The sequence below is a fragment of the Sebastes fasciatus genome, chromosome 24 (genome assembly GCF_043250625.1).
Source record: "Sebastes fasciatus isolate fSebFas1 chromosome 24, fSebFas1.pri, whole genome shotgun sequence".
In the NCBI taxonomy this organism is placed as follows: Eukaryota; Metazoa; Chordata; class Actinopteri; order Perciformes; family Sebastidae; genus Sebastes; species Sebastes fasciatus.
In genome coordinates, this window is record NC_133818.1 from 4,439,814 (window position 1) to 4,460,398 (window position 20,585).

Here is a 20,585-nt window from a genome sequence, read left to right on the forward strand (position 1 = left end):
AAAAAAGGAAAAGAAAAGAAGATCAGATTTAGCAGTTTGCGGGCTCCCTTCTAGACTCAACCAAAAATGCACCCACTACTGGCGCTAACAGTGCTGTCTAGTCACTGTTATGGTGACAAAATACAGTATAAAATTATAAAATACTGAATAGTTTGAAGTATGCAACTGGTCTTTGGTTTGCATAGTGTATGGATTTTGTTGAATTAATGAAAAACATTTCCTGCTAATTAGGTGCAAATCCAACATCTTTATCAGCCTCAGAGGCGCATCATTTGCATATAAAATGTTCTATTATAATGAAATAATATTCCCCCGAAAGCCAGACTTCCTGCCGTCCAATAATTTATGCATAAAAAACAAGAACCAAGCACTACTACACCAATAAATCTTAATAATTTTATTGTCTTTGTTCTCATGATTTTACAAATATGATACTTCTGCAATTCAACTTTAACTGTGCAACACAATGGCATTATGGACTGTTAAACTGGACATCCCGAGGGACGTCTGTGACTCCAGGGAGCTGTGAATCCTGCAGACCAAGGGCCTTGTTTTATTGTTTTTTTTTTTAGTGTCATCCTATGAGTGTTATGTAACAACAGTCATTTACATTTATCGCCACCTCGGGTTGAGTTTCTTTGTCCGCAGGATTCACTAGCAGCTTAAAACACATGATTTTTCACCACTGACGACCTCCCGCCTCCCCCACAGGTCAGAGAGCGACTCCTCCGACTTGGGCTTGAATTAAGTCGTACAGTCTCTTTGGATGAGGCTGGTGGTGCCTGGTCAGAGCTGCAGGGCTGCTTGTCTTTTTAAGAATGGGTGATCTCGCCACGTAGGTTTTTGGGACACCAGTACAGATAAGAACAATGGCATGCAAGACTCACATACAGACCCACTTGTTATTATTTCTTTCTTTTTTTGTTTTAATAGAAAATAAAGATTCTGACATAAGTACAAGCACTGAGCCCTCGCAAACACCCAAGCGTATTGGAAACTTTACGGAGGACGAACGGCGCCTAAACTGACGGCGTTAAGAAGTATCGGGGGCTTGCGACGGTTCATTTCAACACAACAGCTGGCATCTTTTCATATTCAATAAGTCCTGTTTTTTAGGACATAATACATCTCACATTTATATTATTTCTTCTTCTACACCTTTCTACTACAAATGTATGTGCTTTTGATTTAAAACAAGTTGGGAAAACTGAAAATAGATTTGTAGTTCAACGACCATCCACCCCCACTCTGGCCAATTTATTGCAAATGAAGTGATAACCTCTGAACAGCAACACACACTTCAATATGGCACAAGCATCTTAGAAATGACCTAAATGCATCGTCGTCGTGGGTGAATATCAAAAAACCAAACCACACCATATCTAAAAATATTAAGACATTAATCATCAGTAGAGCAGAAATGTTTTTTTTCTCCTCGTCGAAACATGCAGTCTGCCGCTCTGCAAGCAAAACCCGACTCTGGACCCCTTGGTAAAACGCCAAAAATAAAAGTCTTCAAATGCATATGAACACTGCAAATGATTAGCCTCGCCAGTCGAGCTAATATACTTCTATTATTCATGACAGGAGCTGCAGAGTAAGACTTCAAAATCCAGGTCATTGTGCAATCGAGGCTTTTCCTCTCTTATTTGAGGGCTGGATGACGATTCCTTCTCACTAGAAAATGCACACTGGCCAGCAAAGTGAAGCATGTAGTCGCAAAATATTTCAGATTATCAAATTAAAAACAAGCAAAAATCTGGGTTTAAAGCACTCTTCTCTTCTGACGTCTTTTCTGACCCACTTTTATGTAGTGTTGTGTGTCACCTTAAGACATTTGATGTGCTTTATCCTAGTGAATGTCAGCTTTGGCACACTCTCTGCTGAGGTACCCAAACAAATATTTTGTCAAGTACGGAAACTACATTTTCCCCCACACCGAGGATATAGTTGTTGCATTATACTTTATATATATATAGAGAGGAGTAGTTTTCTCTAAAATGTCTCTGGAGTGTTAAATCTACACATGAAGGCATTCTCCTCCAGCCCTTTCTCCAAAGGCTGCGACATGGAAACCCCGACTAAATCCCTCTCACCATTTATCCCACTACAAAATCCAAATAAATATTCTTTAAAATAAGGGCAAAATGGTAAAACAGAACAAAAAAATGAAGCAAAATCAATGTAGTGTAGTCGTAATGTAACACAAAACTCTCAAAATACGATAAATCCATCACCGTCCAGTCGTCCTCAGTCAAATAAAGAAAGAAAGAAATATTAGAGGGAAGGATATATCTAGAGTAGTGGTTGTTTTACAATGTCGAGAGAATGACTGGGCATCAGTTTGTCAAACTTCTTTAAAAACGGCGTCTTCTTCCCCCCCGTCTCTTTTCTCTCTTCGCCCGGTAGTGATCATGCTCTGTCTGATCAAAGTCTTTGACCTTTAACCCTTGGCTCCCCTCCCTCCCCGTCCCTTCCCCATCAAAACGCTCCTCCCGCTCCTCTTCCGCTCAGAAGGGGGGATTGTTCAGTCGGCGTAGTGCATGATGGACTCGACGTAGTTGCCGGGGAAGAGGCCCGTGGTCCCGTTCATCACGCCCTCGTACCAGCCGTCGTCGTTCTTCTTGATCACGTAGATGATGGCGCCCTCCATGAACGAAAGCTCGTCTTCCTTGTCCCGAGCGTAGTCGTAGATGGCCACCACTGCAGGAGAACAAGGAGGACGAAGTGTGTTGGTAAAAAATAATCAGGATTTAGAATCAATGTGAGACAAACGCAGGTTTCTCTACATTCCACGGACCCTCCATCTCAGGGTGGATTTTCCCATTATTATTGAGCAGTGGAGACAGACCTTTCTCCAGGTAGGAGCGTGGAGCCCAGGGCGGGTCCTCCTCGGCGTAGGGGTCACTGTACTCCACCACCGCCGACTCTTCCTCATCCTCATCGTCCTCGTAGTCCTCTGGCGGCGGAGGAGGAGGTGTGGGCTCCTCAAACACTGGATCCTCGGCGGGTGGAGGTGGAGGCGGCACGTCTGAGACTAGAAATAGTTTTCAGGCGGGCGGGAAGAAAGAAAAAGAGCAATTAGAGGCAAAGAAAGGAGCACAAAGACGACTGCGTTAGTCGGGGACACAGTATGATCATGCACTGGAGAAAGGAACAGAAACAGTTCATGCTGGATGCTTTTAGACGTTCTGATGTTCAGTACTGTGTTTTATATTCACTGTGGAAAGCAACAGGACGACAGGTACGAAATGTGCACAAACGTGCATTTAAAAGACATTCAAGTAGGGAACTTAATTACACGGAAACATGCTCATCATGCTCACGAACAAACATTATTCATATCATGCTTTACATGAGGCGTTGGAGGTTGATCACTTGTTTACTTCAATAAGAAAATCTACCCCATGAGGGGACGAATCACTGACTAACTGTTGGGGAGAGGACTTGAAACGAATGGCGGTCATGCAGTAGGAGGTGGGGGGGAGCGAGGGGCTAAAAGCCACTTACTAGTCTCCTGAACTCGGGCCACAAAGCCCATCAGAGGCAGCTGAGGGGTGATCTGCATGGAGGGGGGAGGGGGCGCGAGCGGGCCTGCTATCACCAAAAGGTATCAATACAGAGAGGAGGACGAGGACAGAGAGAGAGAGGACAGACATCAGCAAAGACACGAGAAAATGAGGTTAGAATAACCAAGAAAAACACAGGAGAGAGTTAAACAGGAATAGGAATAAGAACAACAGAGCAACATTTACAGGATGTAAACAACGACTTCAGCAAAGCACAGACATAATTATTAATTTTTCTTCCCACCTGTGTCTACAAAGATAAAACACATATATACATGTGGCAGATAACTGCAACTAGTTTCACCAACAATTAATCACAAAATGTCAAAAACATTTACTGATTAATTGTTAGAAAATGTCACAATTTCCCAGAACGTCAACCTAGCTTCTTAAAAATAGCTTATTTTGTTTGACTAAAAACCAAATATATTTAATTACAACGAGATAAAAAGAGAGAAAAGTAGCAACTCCTCACATTTGAGAGGCTTTATTGATTATTTACTCAAAAACAATTATTATCGAAATGACTGCAGATTAATGTTATGTTTATTGACTACCTGCTTAAGTCAATTAATCTCCACTAAAACTTATTCCAATGAAGATATTAATTCAAAATGTATTTATTTTACAACTAAGCTTAATATTTGTCTGTGGAACTGGGCCTATATGTTTTAAAGGATATTATATTGTTAATATAACACGTTCAAAATGTGTTGCATTTAGCTGTCAACTATGTTTATCTACTGTGTCTTCAAACTTAGTATTTAAGAATACTATAAGGTAAGGTAAAAGGTATGGTTCTAGCTTTTTTAAATGTGAATATCTTCTGGTTTTCTAAGTTTTTAATGACAGTAATATCTGAATATCTTTGTGTTGAACTTCTGGTCGGACAAAACAAGACATTTAATTAAGTCAACTTGAGGTCGGGGAACTTGTGATGGAGATTTTTCATTATTTTCTGACATTTTATGAACCGATTAATCACTTAACGGAGATTAGTTGCAGACCTAAATTACTTTCAACTAATTAAATTGCTTTCTCTGCCACATGAATACGTGCACTGAACATTCAGCGGACAAGATTTATGCACAAAGTGCCACACTTGTATTACAGGAACCAGACAGTTGGAGACAAATGGAGGACAAAAGATTGCAAAGAGAGCAGCGAGGACAGAGAGACAGAGAGAGAGAGAGAGAGAGCTGGTGAGGAGGTGAAGTCTAGTGAAGGCAGTTCAGTTGATGAGAAACGACAGACCACAAGACGAGACAGGAGATCTTTTCATAAAAGATGCAGAATCACGGCAGAGTCAGAGTCTGCTGGTGATCTGCTTCCTCTGAAATCTGAAGGCTGAGAGAGGAGCTGGACTCTCTCTGAACCAGAGAAATACAGAAAGAGGAGAGAACAGTAATTCACCTTTGACTGTCTGGAGTATCTACAGTAGGTATACAACAATTTGGGGGTATTCTGGTGAATTGTACGACGATGGAATAGCCATCAAAACACATTTTTGGACACTTTATATCCCTGATTTGAATCTACAATGTGCAATACTTTAATTCTAGTTCTCAATACAGGAGAGCAGGTGTCTTAAAAAACACTGGATCTCACATTTTGGAACAAAACCCGTCTGTTTCGTGCAGAAGACACGACTGAAGTTGAAGATTTTTTTGCTCTGAAAATAATAATAGTCTCTTCCTCGGTACCTTGGTTCTGGGCGAAGTGCGGCCCCCCGTTGAGCTGTGCCTGGTTGAGCACCACGTTGGGCTGACCGGTGACGGACGAGGGCCGGCGGTACGGCAGCGAGCCTCCCACCTGCGAGTTCTGGGGCGGCTGCGCCGGGCGGTTCATGCTGTAGAACTGAGGAGCACCTGAGAGGAGACACCATAGGGTGGCAGAGAGTCAGTTTAACGAGGGAGGGGAGGACGTGACCTTAACAGGAAGGTCACGTTCATTTGCCTTTTACTTTCATTAAAAACAGGGGCAACAAATCAACTTTTTATTGACTAACAGATTTCCTAAATTCATTGTTTACTTTCACTTTATCAGCCAAATTGGATTTTGTGAGGAGAAATGAATGAGTTTTAATATATCCATAATTAATCAATATTAACATTTGACTAATAGTGCTCATTTGCTACCCTGAACAGCAGAACTGCACATTAATTACAACATCCAGCCGCACAAAAACGCCTGAATAAATACACATGAATGAAGAATTCACTGTGCAAGCGTTTCACCACACAGCTCATGCATTATACATCAGAAAAACATCATCATCATCATCATCAATACAGACGCAGGCAGCTGATGAGATGCTGAGAGGGATGAAGAGCAAAAACCTGAGGTAGAAGAGCTGCACACCAGCCAGGCCTTTAGACAGTTTAGACTCGTGAAGGGCTCTACAGTGACCTTTAAAGTTGAATTTCTATTTGAGCACTTAATTGTTTGAGGAAAAAGGTCAAGGAGGTGAAAAAATAAGACCTCCTTTTGAAATGCAGATAAGAGATTCAACACTACATTATCGTGTTTACCGACATTTTCTGTACTCAAGATTGTATTTAAATAAATGTATTAGGTGTGCAGCCCTTGAGAGGTGGACATTTCTGAATATAAAGCAGAGGAGACAGTGGTTGGTATCTGAAAGTTCAAATTATCTCCTAAAACAATTAAAACCTGGAACAAATTCATTGCATTGACCAGATCTATCTGATTTTTATTATGCTTTACAACTTCTATCTAAGAGAAACCTTGTGTTTTCTGAGCTGTCAACAGGCAGAACAAGCTGTCAGACAACACCAGTGAACATCCAGGGTGATGACGAGCCAGGGGACGAACACAACTGCGAGCAGGAGGATGCATGTGAGGGGAGGCGGGATGGAAGGTGTGCGGAGGAGTGGGTGAGCTTCTCCCACTGGGTGACACTCACCTGGTGCAGGGTTGCCGTAAGCAGCAGGGCCCGTGCCAGTGGGGGCCGCGGAGGTGGGGAGCTGGGGAGGGGGCGGGGGTACAGGCGGGATCTCTACGGGGGTGTTTGGGGCCTGTGGGGGGCCGTCTAGGACGGAGTTAGGGGGTCCTGGGGTGGTGGCAGTGTTGGGGGGAGGTTTACCGGGGTTAGATGGCACGGGGGCTGAACCGAGGGGGTTGAAGGAAGGAGAGAAGAGACAGGTGAGGGAGGTCAAGACAAGAGCAGAGTGAGACGGGAGGACTCCAGTAGATCCAGGGTTCCTACACATCCTCGTTTAATTAATGTCACACTAAAGCATGCAGGAATCCTGGATACTAACAAAGATTGGTTAGTTTCACACACACAGATCCTGCTCGAGAGGAGAAACAGGAAGCGGGCGTTACCTGGGAAGGCGGTGGGCGGGGCTGGGGTCGGCACGGCGATGGGCACGCCCACGCTGCCACTGCCGCTGTTCTCTCGGCTGCTGCTGCGACTGCTGCTGGGGTGGCTGCCTCCGCTGCTCCCACTGCTGATGGGGAGTAGGGCGGCAAAACACGTCAGACACTCTGTCACACTCGCCGTACTCTCTCGCCTAATTCATTTTCAAAGCTTCTATTTGAAAATGTTACACAATATATTCAAAACGTCTACCTAAAAATGAAATGAAATCTTCACATATCGCCCTTTTTGACCAAATAGTTGCAAGAACTACGGCGCCACAGGAACTAAACTCAGGAACTAAAGAACATTCCTGTTTCCGGTTTCCATCACATCTTGTGAATATTCTACAAACGGGTCTGATGAATGAGAAAATGACGACAGCTGCGTAGAACAACACAGAGTCATTGTGTTGTTCTGAGTATTTACTGTGGTGTTATTTGAATGGATGTAATGAATGAATGGAAAGGAGACATACAGGAGGTGGAAAAGGAGAAGGGACACTTTAAAGTAGACGATGCACTGTTTGCAAATGTCTTCAAAATTGTGTCCTCAATCGTCCTCTTCTTATTCGCTCGTGCTTTCAGATCATTTGCAAACTACTTATCACTCAAAAAGCCAACAACATTAATTTGTTTTTAACATCAATAAGCATCACAAGAAATGTCCATCATTCATCCTAATATTGATACTAATGGCACCAACTTTCGGAAAATCTTTCCTAGAAGGTATAGATAGTTTTGCACTCGTTTTTACACATAAGAAAGTAACAGAAATAGTTGTGTAAAGAATGAAATAACAATAAGCATTTTGGTTGGAGCATGGCGAGGTATTTTGTCCCACAGGTAATGTTCCTGAGTTCCTGAAATGGTTCCTGGGCCCCTGGAAAAATGGGCTAATACACAGATCATTTACTTAAAATGCAGCTACTTGGAATTTTACACTCTCATTTTAGAATAAAAACATCATTCATCTTTCTGATGCTGCCTTGTATTCCAGTTGGATGTGCAACCATCCTGGAGCAACACAGTTCAGTTTAGCTCTGTAAGCTAACGTGGCACCCTCAAGAGCATTGATGTGTTAGTGTGAGCTGTTATGCCTTTTGAAATGACTGAAATATGTCACAGCGACACAAAAATAAAAAGCAGCTGAAAGCCTCACCAGGGACACATGACACAGGTGACGCAGTAGCGACACAAGACAAAAGACAAAGATATGACACGCCGTAGAAGCAGGAAGCATCGAGACGCATGGGGCGAGACTTTTTAACGAGAGCTGAGAGATGAGGAAGCTGTGGATGGAGCGGTGCAGATAAAGTGAGGAGAGTCAGGGAAAAACATTTGTCCAACAGATGGGGCGCAGTGACGAAACTCAAACCCTTTTACTTCTCTCACGGCAGACAGGGGAGACAGGCAGACTCTCGGGATGAAAGGGTCTCGTCTTGGGAGATGAGCTGACATTGGGTTGACAGGACTGAGGGGGCGACGCTGCCTATTTTATCACTATAACCATAGGAGCCTAGCGTCTGGCCGAGCTTAATACAGCTCTGAGTCCTCATTTCTTTGTCCTTACAGGTGAGGGATTCCCAAATAAATCCCTGGGAGCAGGAACTGTTGCACAAAAAGGTGAAAAGAAGGGAGTAAAAGTCCACGAGGAGTCATTTCAGAGAAGAAGAAGGCATGTTCACAGGAGCTGGCTCGCATTTTAAGTGTAGGAGAGGAGAAGAAGAAAGGGAGGATAAAGGGGGGCGTGTTTAAGAAGTGTAGAGAGGCATGCTGGGAAGGGGGGAAGGGGGTACCTGTACGTGCGGTTCCTCTGATTAACGGATGCAGTGCGTGCAGGGCTCTGCTGGGGTTGCGCCATGTTGCGCGTCGGGCTCGAGACGTAGTCGTTAGGGACAACGGGTGGACGCACCGGCTCAAGCGTCCTATAGGGGGAGTGGCGCCTGCGAGAGGGTCAGGAGGACAGGAGGGCATCCACAGAGAAGTGTAGGGGAGGGGGGAGGAGGAGGAGAGCAAGAAACAAACAAGTGCAAACTTAAAAAATGGGGAATGAACATCGGGGTTGGCTGGGGTGAATCCACAGGCGGAGTCAGGACGAAACACTTTCGCTGCTGTCGGCTAAAAAACACACTTCCATCAGATGAACCCTGTATTTACATTCAGATGTTGGTCCCAAAGTTGGTCCCAGAAGGTTATATAAACTTTGCAATAGTGTGTAGATAAGATTGCAGGAGTCTGACTGCTGTATCGCTGAGTTTAGTAAAGGTTAAGTCACTTCAATTACAAGCTTGTTTAGTTCTTTTGTCCCACACAAAGAGACAATTTGGGTTTGAAACGTTGTGCGTTTCCTAATGTAATACAGGAGAAGATAACAGTGTTTGTTAGGAGTCCCCTGCCAAACAGAAATCACTAGAGCTGCCCCCTCTTGGTTCATTATTAGTTGATTTAATTGACAGATCTTTAAAACTGAGGTTCTCCACAAAGAGTCGACTAAGACCAAAACGACCTGTTAGTCGACTAATCGACTAAGAGGATGCAGCCTGAACACCTTCCTACATATTCTCAACTAGAAACCTGCAAATTCTTTAAATACAAACACAGAAAGTGTTTTTAACCCGACAGCAGCGCTACGCTGATGAGGTCCTCACTTTTAAAATGGGGAGGGAGAGGGGGGGGGGGAATAAAAACACAACCCTGAGATTTATTGATCTGGGCCTGAAAAGATGTACTGTCATGTCCCGGCCGACACAGCGGGGTGACCCGTCTCTGAGCACTGTTGCTATGGCAAAACGTTGCTATGGAGGAATATGGGGCAGCCAGGAGTGGGCGGGCTGGGGTCACAAACACACAAAGTAAATTTGAAAAACAAACAAGGAGGAATAACAGAAGATAAATTAAAAGTAAGATGTCCGCTCGTAGCCACAGGCTGCGGCAGAAGGTGCATCATGGAGCTGTGGTTGATCGGCATGCGTCTTGAAGGGACGGAGACACAACAAACACACACCTCTGATGGTCAATATGAAGGGATGGACACACTCAAGCACTCACAAACTCAAGACAGGCGTACACACACAGAAACACAAACAGCACTTGACACCCAGGAAGAACACAACATGTATGTCCCTGTGGGATAAGAGAGACCTTCAACAGTCAGACACAGAACAGAAAAACATCAAAAACACCTCCATCTCTGGGATCAAGAACAAGAACAATAGTAACAGGTTTAACCGTTAATTCCACCCTTATTATTAACATACAGAGAGACACTATCAGGGTGAGAAATGGACGCACAAATGCTCACTATTGTGGCTAATCAAGAGTAGGGATGTCACAAGAACCAACACTTTCTGGTATCGTGGCATCCCTACAATTGATAGCCGCTGGTGGTGATTAGTACCCTGACTGTGACCTTTGTGATCACGTCCCTCCTGTCCCCTGACATTACACAAATGCCAATAAAAGGTTGGCAGATCTGAGAGCTCACCACCTGCACACGACGGTCGTCTAAGTCGCAACAGAAGGGGCTTTCGAAATCCAATTACATGCTTTCTTTTTGGTTTTATCAAACTGCTTGCTGAAATCTGACAGATTCATGTTTCAAGCAGCTTTTACTCGTGTAAAATGTCAGTGTTTTTAGCCTGAAGCGGCACGGTGGTGGCTGTGTGGTTAGTATCGTCATCTCACTGCAGGAAAGTTTGCTTTCAGGCTTCGGTACTTTATGAATGGAGTTTGCATTTTCCACTGGTTTCCTCCCACAGTCCACAGACATGCAAGTCAGAACTGACCACAAATAGAAATGCATTGGACTAAAATCTAATCTAAAACCTTTTTTAATGCATCAACATATTTGGAAGTGCTGCGTATATGAAACATAGCTAGACGTAAATGAGAGGTAAATAAGTACTATCAAATCGGCAAAAGGTCTGTGAGGTATGTGCAGTATGTTTGCCTTCAATAAACTATAAAAGAGACAGATTTCAGCATGCAGTTTGGTGTGAAAAGAGAACAAATGAGGTTGAGATGCTTCTTAAAAAGGGATACTGCTGAACCGTCCTCGTCTCACCAGAACCGAAACTAAGTATAAAACTGCGCTGAGAGCTGGCACTGAAGTGCACTTTAAACCACCCTGAGGACACTAATTAAACAAGGAGGTAAAAGAGGTGGTGATGAAACTGGGAGCAACCCGGCCCGTCTGAAGGGCCACAAACACACAGCTACACTCGGCCTCTGACGGACTCTGCTCTCCATGCGTCCATCTGAAGACGCGTCACCGTTACATACCCAAGGGTCCCTTTCCCCGACAGGGGCGGGCTGGGGGGCTTCTGTGTGGGGGGGTTTGTGCGAGGGAGTCCACCTCCTCCTCCGGCCTTCATGTTCTGAGCGCTGGCCTAAGGGAGGAGAACATCGTTAACCCGAAGGACTTCAGAGACAGGAAAACATCACATCACAACATAAGCCTGTCTTTAAAGGAAGTATTTAATATTTTGAGAAATATATTTATTCACTTTCATGCCGCGAAGATCGATACCACTCTCTGGAGCCAGAAGACGCTTAGCTTAGCTCAGCATAAAGACTGGAAACAGGTGGAAACAGCTAGCCTGGCTCTGTCAAAAGGTGACAAATCCACCTACTTCTACATCTATAACTCACTAATTAACACTAATCTGTTGACAGATCCAGGCAACTGTTTCCCTCTGTTTCCAGTCTTTATGTCAAGCTAACTGTCTCCAGCGTCACATTGACAGAAATTAGAGCGGTATCAAATCTAATCATCTCACTGTGGATAAGAAAACAAATAAGCACTTTTCCCAAAAGAAAAACTAATAATTGAATATCAAACAAACTCATTAAAATGTAAAAGAAAGAAAGAAAAACAAAAAGACAGCTCTCACAGCAATTCAAAACACTTCAGAAATCACATTTGTTTGAGGCTCTTACTTTGAAAGTCTTACCTTAAACCTTTGCAACCACTACGGTTGATTAAAAAGATAAAATTAGGCAAGCAGAAAGAGAGAGAGATAGAAGAATAAATCAGAGGATTAGTGAGTGAAGGAGGAGAGAAAAACAATTATCCATGCACATAAAGACAAGCTGGTTAGATTCAGGCAACAATGGCTCAGTGTTAAAATCTGAGGAATTTGTTCTTTGAGACCTTTGTGAGGTTGAAGATGAGAAGGAAAACAAGCTTCTCTTTGTGCAGGAAGTCAGCGGGAAACTAGCAAAATCAGCCACTTTCACCATTTTATTGAATAAAAAGATCACTGCACAGGAACCTGTTAGCAGCAGCAGGTGATTTACAACAACAGAGAGTATATTTAGCAGAATTTATGTCCTGGGTGACATTAGTATCCCACCAGGCGGAATAGTCATTGATTTTTTTCTTACATTACTTGTCACTGAAACCCAGTAGTGATTGTTTGACCTCGAAATGTCCTTTCCATTAGATTTTATGCATGAATAACCCACATTAGTCCCACAACACAAACCCATTTCCAAATTTAACACTTCTTCAAAGACATTTTTAAGCTCTCATCACTCTGTAATTGATAAATATATTAAAATGTAAAATCACTCTAGAGCAGTGGTTCTCTATGGAGGACGGAACCTGCCACAATAAAAAATTAATAAATAAATAAATAACTCAGTAAATAAATGTCATTACATGCAGCAAAAATAATATTAAAAATAAATGTAGCCATTAATTTATTGATAAAAAGTGACATAAATTGATATTTCTGTTTTAATTGGCTTCTTTATTTATTTATATTTGAAATTAATTCCCTTATTTATTTACTCTTCTGTTTGCCTTTCTCTTTTATTTATTGGTGTATTTATTTTATTATTGTTTTTATTTCATTTTTATAAATGTGACATAAATAATATATACTATATATATGTAAATATGTTTAAAAACAAATAAAAAATAAATAAGAAATAAATGCTGATAAATCAATAAAGAAGAAAATAATGGCTACATTTATTTTTATTATTTTTGCTACATTTAATGACATTATTTATTTTTAATGTAAATTTTAAATATAGTATATTTTTGTTTTTTAAATTTTTCAAGTTGTTGTAGTAAAAAGCATGATTAAGAAAGAGTGTTTCAATCAAATAGTGATACTTTTCTGAGGCCTGAAGAGGTAAAAATTCATAGTACTTTACACAAATAAGCAAAGATTAAAAAAGGTAGAAAAAACAAACATAATTTGGTTTAGAAGAATTTTGTTTTATTATTTTCTACCCTATAATTATTTTTAAACTTCAGATAGGAAACCGCAGCTCTAGAGCAACTTAAACCCCTTATTTCAAAGACTGAGGATGATCAAATTAACTTTATAAACTGGCTTGTAGTTGTGTGTTTCCTATTTATTTCACTAGCAGGTTTTTAAATTACTACTAGTAATTCCTTCACTTTAAATACCATCACTAAAAGACAACAAAGCTTAATTAAGATCTTTTCATTCCTATTGTTAGCAGAGATTCAAGCACATAATTAAGTCTAATAGATAAAATTTAGAGGGAAAGAACAAAATGAGCACCTTGACTCCGTGGCCCATGTCGTCCAGCATGCTGTAGTCGATGGGCTTGCGGATGTAGCGCACAGGCCTCTCAGGATTGGCGGGGGCGATGATCTTGTGTGTGCGGGACGTGTTCTTGTTGGTGGTGAGGATGCCGATCTCCCGTCGGGCCACCTTCTCTTTGTGGATATCCACCGTCTGAGAACGAGAGGATGTTTTCTTTAATGTCATGTATTTCTACCACTTGTAACATGAATGTCTGTTTTAAATAAAGTCTTATAAACCGACCTGTGAGATGTGGTTGATAGAGGACTCCATGCGGCGGAGCTGCGAGGCCTGGATGTCGAGCATTTGCAGGACATTGTTGGCCAGCGTGTTGATCAGGTAGGCTACGCTGGCCAGAGACTGGGTAGTGTAGTTCTTGGTCTCCTCCAGCGCCCTCTGCTTGTCTGGAGACTGAAGGAGAGAAAGGAGACATTTTAAAAGATATATTTGCATTTTATAGTGTGCACAGAATGCTGTCTGTCCAAAGCGAGGAGGGGGAAAAGTCTGCTTTTTGAAAATATTTATTTAAACATTTAAACCTTTGACCACAAGCTCTTTCTAAAATCATATCCCTGCACATTTATTATTTTAAAATATAAAGTTAAGCATCAAACCCAGCTTAAAATGAACCTTTGTCCCAGATGATGTAGTAAGAAAAGACTGAAAGTCACTAATTTCCTGGATACTTTTCCATTTCTTTCTGTGGGTACCAGTGTAACAATTATTTTCATTACCGATTAATCTGCAGAATATTTTCTCAATTAATCAATTACTCTAAAAAATGTCACATTTTCCCAGAGTGATATCATCAAATTGCTTGTGTTGTCTAACCAAAGCTCCAAAATCCAAATATATTACAAAATATAATAATATTTTAGTAATAATATAATATAAAGTTACTGTCACTTTAGACTAAGAACAACAAACAAAAAAATAATTAATTAAGAAAAGCAACAAATCCTCTCACAAATGACAAGCTGGAAATGGAAATGTTTGACATTTTCGCTTGAAAAATGAATAACGATTAATGATTGTTGCAGATTAATTTTCTGTCCATCGACAAAGTGTTGCAGCCTTAATTGGCGTAAGTAATGCAACTCAGCAGCATAATGAAATGAAGATAATAAACTTCACATTGAAAAACACGAGGTGTTGAAATATTTAGCCGACTTTTACACACAGTAAAAACACATTTCAGGTCAAATAAATCTCAGCATCTACAAACTAAACATTATTATTTTTGCTATAATTAAAGCAAATAACATAAAAATAACAACTTTCTGGTTTAAATGTGAACATAACGCACTTTGATTTAGAATATCTAAACTAAATATCATCCTCGTAGCACAGACTCAAAAATCCTTGAGCAGATATTCATCTACAAAATTAAACCACCAACGGGAACCTGAATGTAATTTGTTGCAGCAGGATGGAGGGAAACTGCTGAATCAAAGGTTTCAGTGCCAAGAAGTCACATTTTAAGTGAAAAACTTTAATGGGAAGTGAGCAACAGAGCTGCTGCAGCCGGTGTGAAAGGAAGGAAGACTTCTGAGGCAGCGTGGGCTCATCAACAGGAGCATCAAAGACCACACGGATCTGCTGATGTTTCTGCTGGGAAACTGAGTTCCTTACTGATACTGAATGTATCACAGCATTCAAGGTTGAGCTACTACAGCATACGAGTACTTCATTATTTAAGTTAAAGTATACCTATTTACTCTAATGCACGTCAAAAATGCAAAAAAATAGCTTGTTCTTGCTTCTAAAATGTAAAGCTTTGCAGCATTAATTCAACTAACGATTATTTTCCTTATCAATTAATCTGTTGATTATTTTCTCGATTAATCGATTAGTTGTTTGGTCTATAAAATGTCAGAAAATGGTGAAAAATGTGGAACAGTGTTCCCAAAGTCCAAGATGACGTCCTCAAATGTCTTGTTTTGTCCACAACTTAAAGATATTCAGTTTACCGCCATAGAGTAAAGAAACCAGAAAATATTCACATTTAAGAAGCTGCAATCCGAGGATTTAGACTTTGAAAATTACTTGTTGTTTATTAAAATAGTTGGCGATTAATTTAATAGTCGATTAATCGTAGCAGCTCTAGCTTTAGGGAACAGTGAAGGACATTTTTCAAGATTTTATAGCCAAATTGACTCATCAATTCATCGATAATGAAAATAATCGTTAGCTGGAGCCCTAAATACAAGTAACTTCTAAATTAAGGAGAATACTTTAAGAGTACCGTACTCCTAATTTTACAAATTACACAGTTTTAACCAAACTAGACATGAAATAATTAGTCAACTAATTTGATAAATGATTTTTCAACAAAAACATTTGATGTGAGGATTTTCAGCTTGTTTATATAAAGTAAACTTGCAAATTTTTCACAATTTTCTGACGTTTTAATGTATTAATCTGGAAGATAATCTACAGAGTAACTGATAATAAAAATAATTAGTTGCAGCCCTGAAACAAAACCTTTATCTATTTCCAAACCAGCATGCACTTCCTTCTGTGTGCAAAGCAGCAGATTGACTACAACACACACACACTGGGTCACAGCCGCCTTTGGGTTGATTGGATATTGAGTGATTGATTGATTTTATTCTTCTGTTTTCAATTTAAATTTACAGCCCCTCTACCCTCCCAAAAAATCTAGGGCTTCCTATAAATGTATTTTGCATCCCAAGATATTGACAACGTGCGAAATGTAAATCAGGAAATGGGAAGAATCACGTCTGTAAAACACAGTAGATTGAAGCTGAATCTTTATAATCTGATCTGATATTTTTTGGCTAAAGTGATATTAAATAATTATAAATGAGAGACAGCACAATAAAGCAACAGCAGGGGTTGTCCCCGCTAGTTGAAACATGCTCTGTGATGACATCTTTTTTATGTGATGCAAGATAAATTCACAATCCATTGCAACAAATCATCAAACGCAGCCCACAAACAAACAGCATCATTTAAAAGGAGTGTTGAGGGTGCAGCACTGTCGGAGTATGAAGACAAACAGGTTATGTGGCTGAAGTCATGAGTATAGCTGCAACCTGCAGGGCAGATATGACATTTTGATCTACCTGCTACACTCAGCTAATAGACTGATGATACAGTTTTTGGAAGGAGAGGATGGATGCATGGACCAGCAAGCTGCTAGCCACAGTGATATTGTATATTATGCCTGAGGTTAGTGGCTGAAAATAAAGGGAAATTCCCACTATAACAGCCTAGTTGGTGCATTTTTGTTGTTCTTCAATCAGATTTTTTCTCTCCTGATACCAATATCTCAACTCAGGATATATTATTGATCTCTTTTTCCTCGATATTTAAACTCTGTACACTGTGTGGAACTCATTTATGTAAGGTAACATGATGGCAGGGATTGCTGTGACACCTATAACTGATAGAGGAAACACTGAATTATATGTCACTGATGAATAAACTGTATTTAATATTGATCGGTCACATCTGGCTGATACCAGATGCTCTAAATGAGGTCAGTATTGGCTCTGATATTGATTTAGCAGATCATTTAGGTACATCCTTATTGTTAAATTGAAATTTCTTTATCAAATTTAAGGCTAAAAAACTCCTACAAAAGGTCAAAAACAAATTACTGCCTGGAAATATCTACTTAAACATGCCTAAAAGTTGTTTAAAATGAGTCAAAATCAATATGATTTGGGAGAAAAATGCAAGTTTATGTATTTCTATTAAAGGTTGTTTTGTTTTCTACTGTCCTGTTTTGTAGGAAATAATTTTAATTTTTGTGGTTTGATAATTTCCCTTAATTGTTTGTGTAATTATTTACAGATTGTGTGATTATTTAAATGTCAAAGTAGCTGGCCAAACATGAATGATTAGATATAATTTACTCCAAGAGGGTGCTCCTAGCTGAAAATGCTTCCGTAATGTAGAGCTGCAACGATTAATTGATTAGTTGTCAACAATTAAATTAATCGCCAACTATTTTGATAATTGATAAATCGGTTTGAGTAATTTCTTAAGAAGAAAAAAAGTAATCCGAATGAAACAAGACAACCTTACTCCTCAGGTGGTTGTTGAAAGTGCACACCTTTAAAGTAAATTACAACATGTCATCTTCCTGGAATAACTTAAGCATCATACTTAATACTCAAGGACCTATATAAGGCACAATAGTTTTCATTAGAGCAAGTTAACGCGATAATAATAATAATAATAATAATAATAATGCATTAACGCAACTTGTGATTTTTAGGTTGTAGTGGGCTCAGTTTTAAAGCTAGAGTGAAGATACTGGTATCATATGAAACTAGAAAAACCTGAGGAATACATAGGTACTGCTAAATTTTGGCGAGGAAAAACTGTCATGGCCATTTTCAGAGGGTCCCTTGACCTCTGACCTCAAGATATGTGAATGTAAATGGGTTCTATGGGTACCCACGAGTCTCCCCTTTACAGACATGCCCACTTTATGATAATCACATGCAGTTTGGGGCAAGTCATAGTCAAGTCAGCACACTGACACACTGGCAGCTGTTGAGCTTGAGGGTTTCTGAACAATATTTGTCATTGTTTTGTGTTGTTAATTGATTTCCAATAATAAATATACACATACATTTGCATAAAGCAGCATATTTGTCCACTCCCATGTTGATAAGAGCATTAAATACTTGACAAATCTCCCTTTACGGTACATTTTAAACAGAGAAAAAATGCGCAAATAATTAATAATTAATTGATTGACAGCCCTAGTTTGTGTATTTGAAGAATGCATGCACTCTTGTGAAGTTCAACAAGTGTCCATTCCTGACTTTAAAGATAGACATGACGAGGCAAAGATGTGAATTAGAAGTGAAGTATTGCACTAAATATCCCTTTTTGTCAAATACAAGCTGATCTATAAGTGGTAATACCCATCTGACAGCAGACATGAGGTGAGAGGAAAAACCAGGGCATCATGCCAGACAAGCATCCTGCCAGACATGACAACATGAGCCCTCACAGGGCAACCTGTCAGACCTGATCAGCCCTGTTCATCATGTCATAAATTCACTATAACACTTTGTCAAAACACCTCAGTGCTATGTTATCCCAAATGTCAACAACAGGCATGCAAAACATGGGATGTCACAGACCATACCCATTTTAAATGACTTTAAGATATGTTGTTCTCATATATTGTTTCTTATTTTTGGGGTTTTATTGCTATAATCCTATGTATTTATATGGTTCTTATTTTAACTTGTCCCTCCAACTTGTCCCCCCCCCCATGCCTTTAATATGTTTCCTTTGACTTAACTAATTATTGGTTGTCTGTTGTATGTATGGACTGGGAATGCCACAAATGGATTGCCCCCTTGGGGATAAATAAAGTTGTCTGAACTGAACTGAAAACATGGGATGTGACAAAGCTCAGGTGACCAAAAACTGCTCCCACCTGCAGCATAAAGCTCATTCACAAAAGCTAAAATACTATGCAAGATAAATCAAATGTGAGATGCAACATCTTCCCCCCAGCTTGAAGAGCAATAATGCATGAATGAATTGAAGCATTTTCATGGGATTTAAAGCCCATAAATCAGGTGTATTATGTAGCTTGCAAGGTCCAGCATCATAAATCAGTGTGCTGTTGGTTAACACAGTCAAACCAGAGCTCATCACAGATTAATCTGGCTGGATATCACCTCCAACATCTGCATGATCAGCTGGCTTTGATTGATCCCACAGGAGAGAGAGCAAATAAATCGATTTTGGTTGTTTAGTTAGACCATTGGTGGTGAAGCTAGCTAGCAAGCAAGGCTAGCACACGAATAATTGTAGCTTACAAGCCACAAAAACACCTTTATATGGATGGAAATATGCACCTTTACATCACCTGGATGCTTATTCACATGAATGACCATCACATCAGCTAGCCTAGCAACAGATAGCCTAGCAACAGCTAGCCTAGCAACTAGCCTAGCAACAGCTAGCCTAGCCACTAGCTCGCCTCTCTCCGTTCATAAAAACACACCATATTTGTCTTTTTCTTCACATATTCCGCAGCTCACCTGTACATAGTTGCTCTCGCAGTACTCCGCGACTCTTTCCAGGTTAGTAAAGCTGTCTAGTAGAGCGCTTCGTCCGGCTGGAATCTCCTCTTCCAGTAGCATTTGTAGCTCCGCCATCTTCACATCTTTAGCCGGAGCGCTGTGTGTGTAGTGGGGCGGGATCTCCCAGCAGCCACCGCGGCAGAGTGAGGTACTGCAGGGCTCTCCCAGCAGCAGAGAGGAGGGGATCCCAACTTTAATTATATTTTATTTAAAATAATAAATGTAGTTATGTGGTTTGAAATATAGGTTTAATATAATCTAATTTTTAAAAAAAATTTCCACCAACTCAGTTAATAAAATACTGGTATAAAACTATTTATAGGCCCTAGGCCCTATGTCAGGGTTCAGCACCCTGCGTCTGTTTATTTACTCTCCAGTGGCTCCCTGTGGACTTTTTAAAAATTAGTGGAAATGAATCACTGTTTTTTGTTTACATTTTCAGTTTTATTTATCATTGTTGTAGGTCTATGGTACGACGGTACGACAGTCATGATATTACGAGAAAAAAAGGCGTAATATTATGATAATAAAGTCATAATATTACGAGAATAAAGTCGTAATATGAGAATAAAGTCATAATATTAGTATACACATGTATAGTAGTATAGTAGTAGTAGATTTGCGTGTTATTTTCTTTTTTTCTCCTAAAGTTATGACTTTATTCTCGTAATATTACGATTTTCTTTCTCTTAAAGTAATGACTTTATTCTGGTAATATTATTACTTTTTTCTTGTAAAGTTATGGCTTTATTCTCGTTATAATACAATTTTCTTTCTCTTAAAGTTATGACTTTATTCTGATAATATTATTACTTTTTTTCTTGTAAAGTTATGGCTTTATTCTGGTAATATTGCAACTTTTTTCTCGTTAAGTTGTGACCTTATTCTTGTAATATTACAACCTTTTTTTACGTAAACCTATGACTTTATTCTGGTAATATTACAACTTCTTTCTCGTAAAGTTATGACTTTATTCTTGA

General features: G+C 40.0%; 1 protein-coding gene across 18 annotated transcripts; it reads right to left on the reverse strand.

Annotated features, from left to right (window-relative positions):
• Window positions 1-382: 382 nt before the first annotated feature.
• On the reverse strand, window positions 383-19,764 carry LOC141763180 (abl interactor 2-like). Of its 18 annotated transcripts, none has more exons than XM_074627617.1 (12): window positions 19,564-19,764; window positions 13,763-13,930; window positions 13,496-13,672; window positions 11,906-11,923; window positions 11,235-11,341; window positions 8,750-8,896; window positions 6,918-7,042; window positions 6,496-6,696; window positions 5,273-5,437; window positions 3,511-3,597; window positions 2,852-3,037; window positions 383-2,703 (listed from the first exon to the last, which is right to left on the reverse strand). In XM_074627617.1, the coding sequence occupies exons 1-12, from the start codon at window positions 19,678-19,680 to the stop codon at window positions 2,528-2,530; spliced, it is 1,674 nt and encodes a 557-aa protein (XP_074483718.1). In that variant the 5' UTR covers window positions 19,681-19,764; the 3' UTR covers window positions 383-2,527. The 18 variants fall into 18 exon arrangements, with proteins under 18 accessions (XP_074483718.1, XP_074483722.1, XP_074483720.1 ...); XM_074627618.1 differs by having other exon boundaries at window positions 912-2,703; window positions 3,511-3,594; XM_074627621.1 differs by lacking the exon at window positions 8,750-8,896.
• Between the last annotated feature and the right edge of the window lie 821 nt (window positions 19,765-20,585).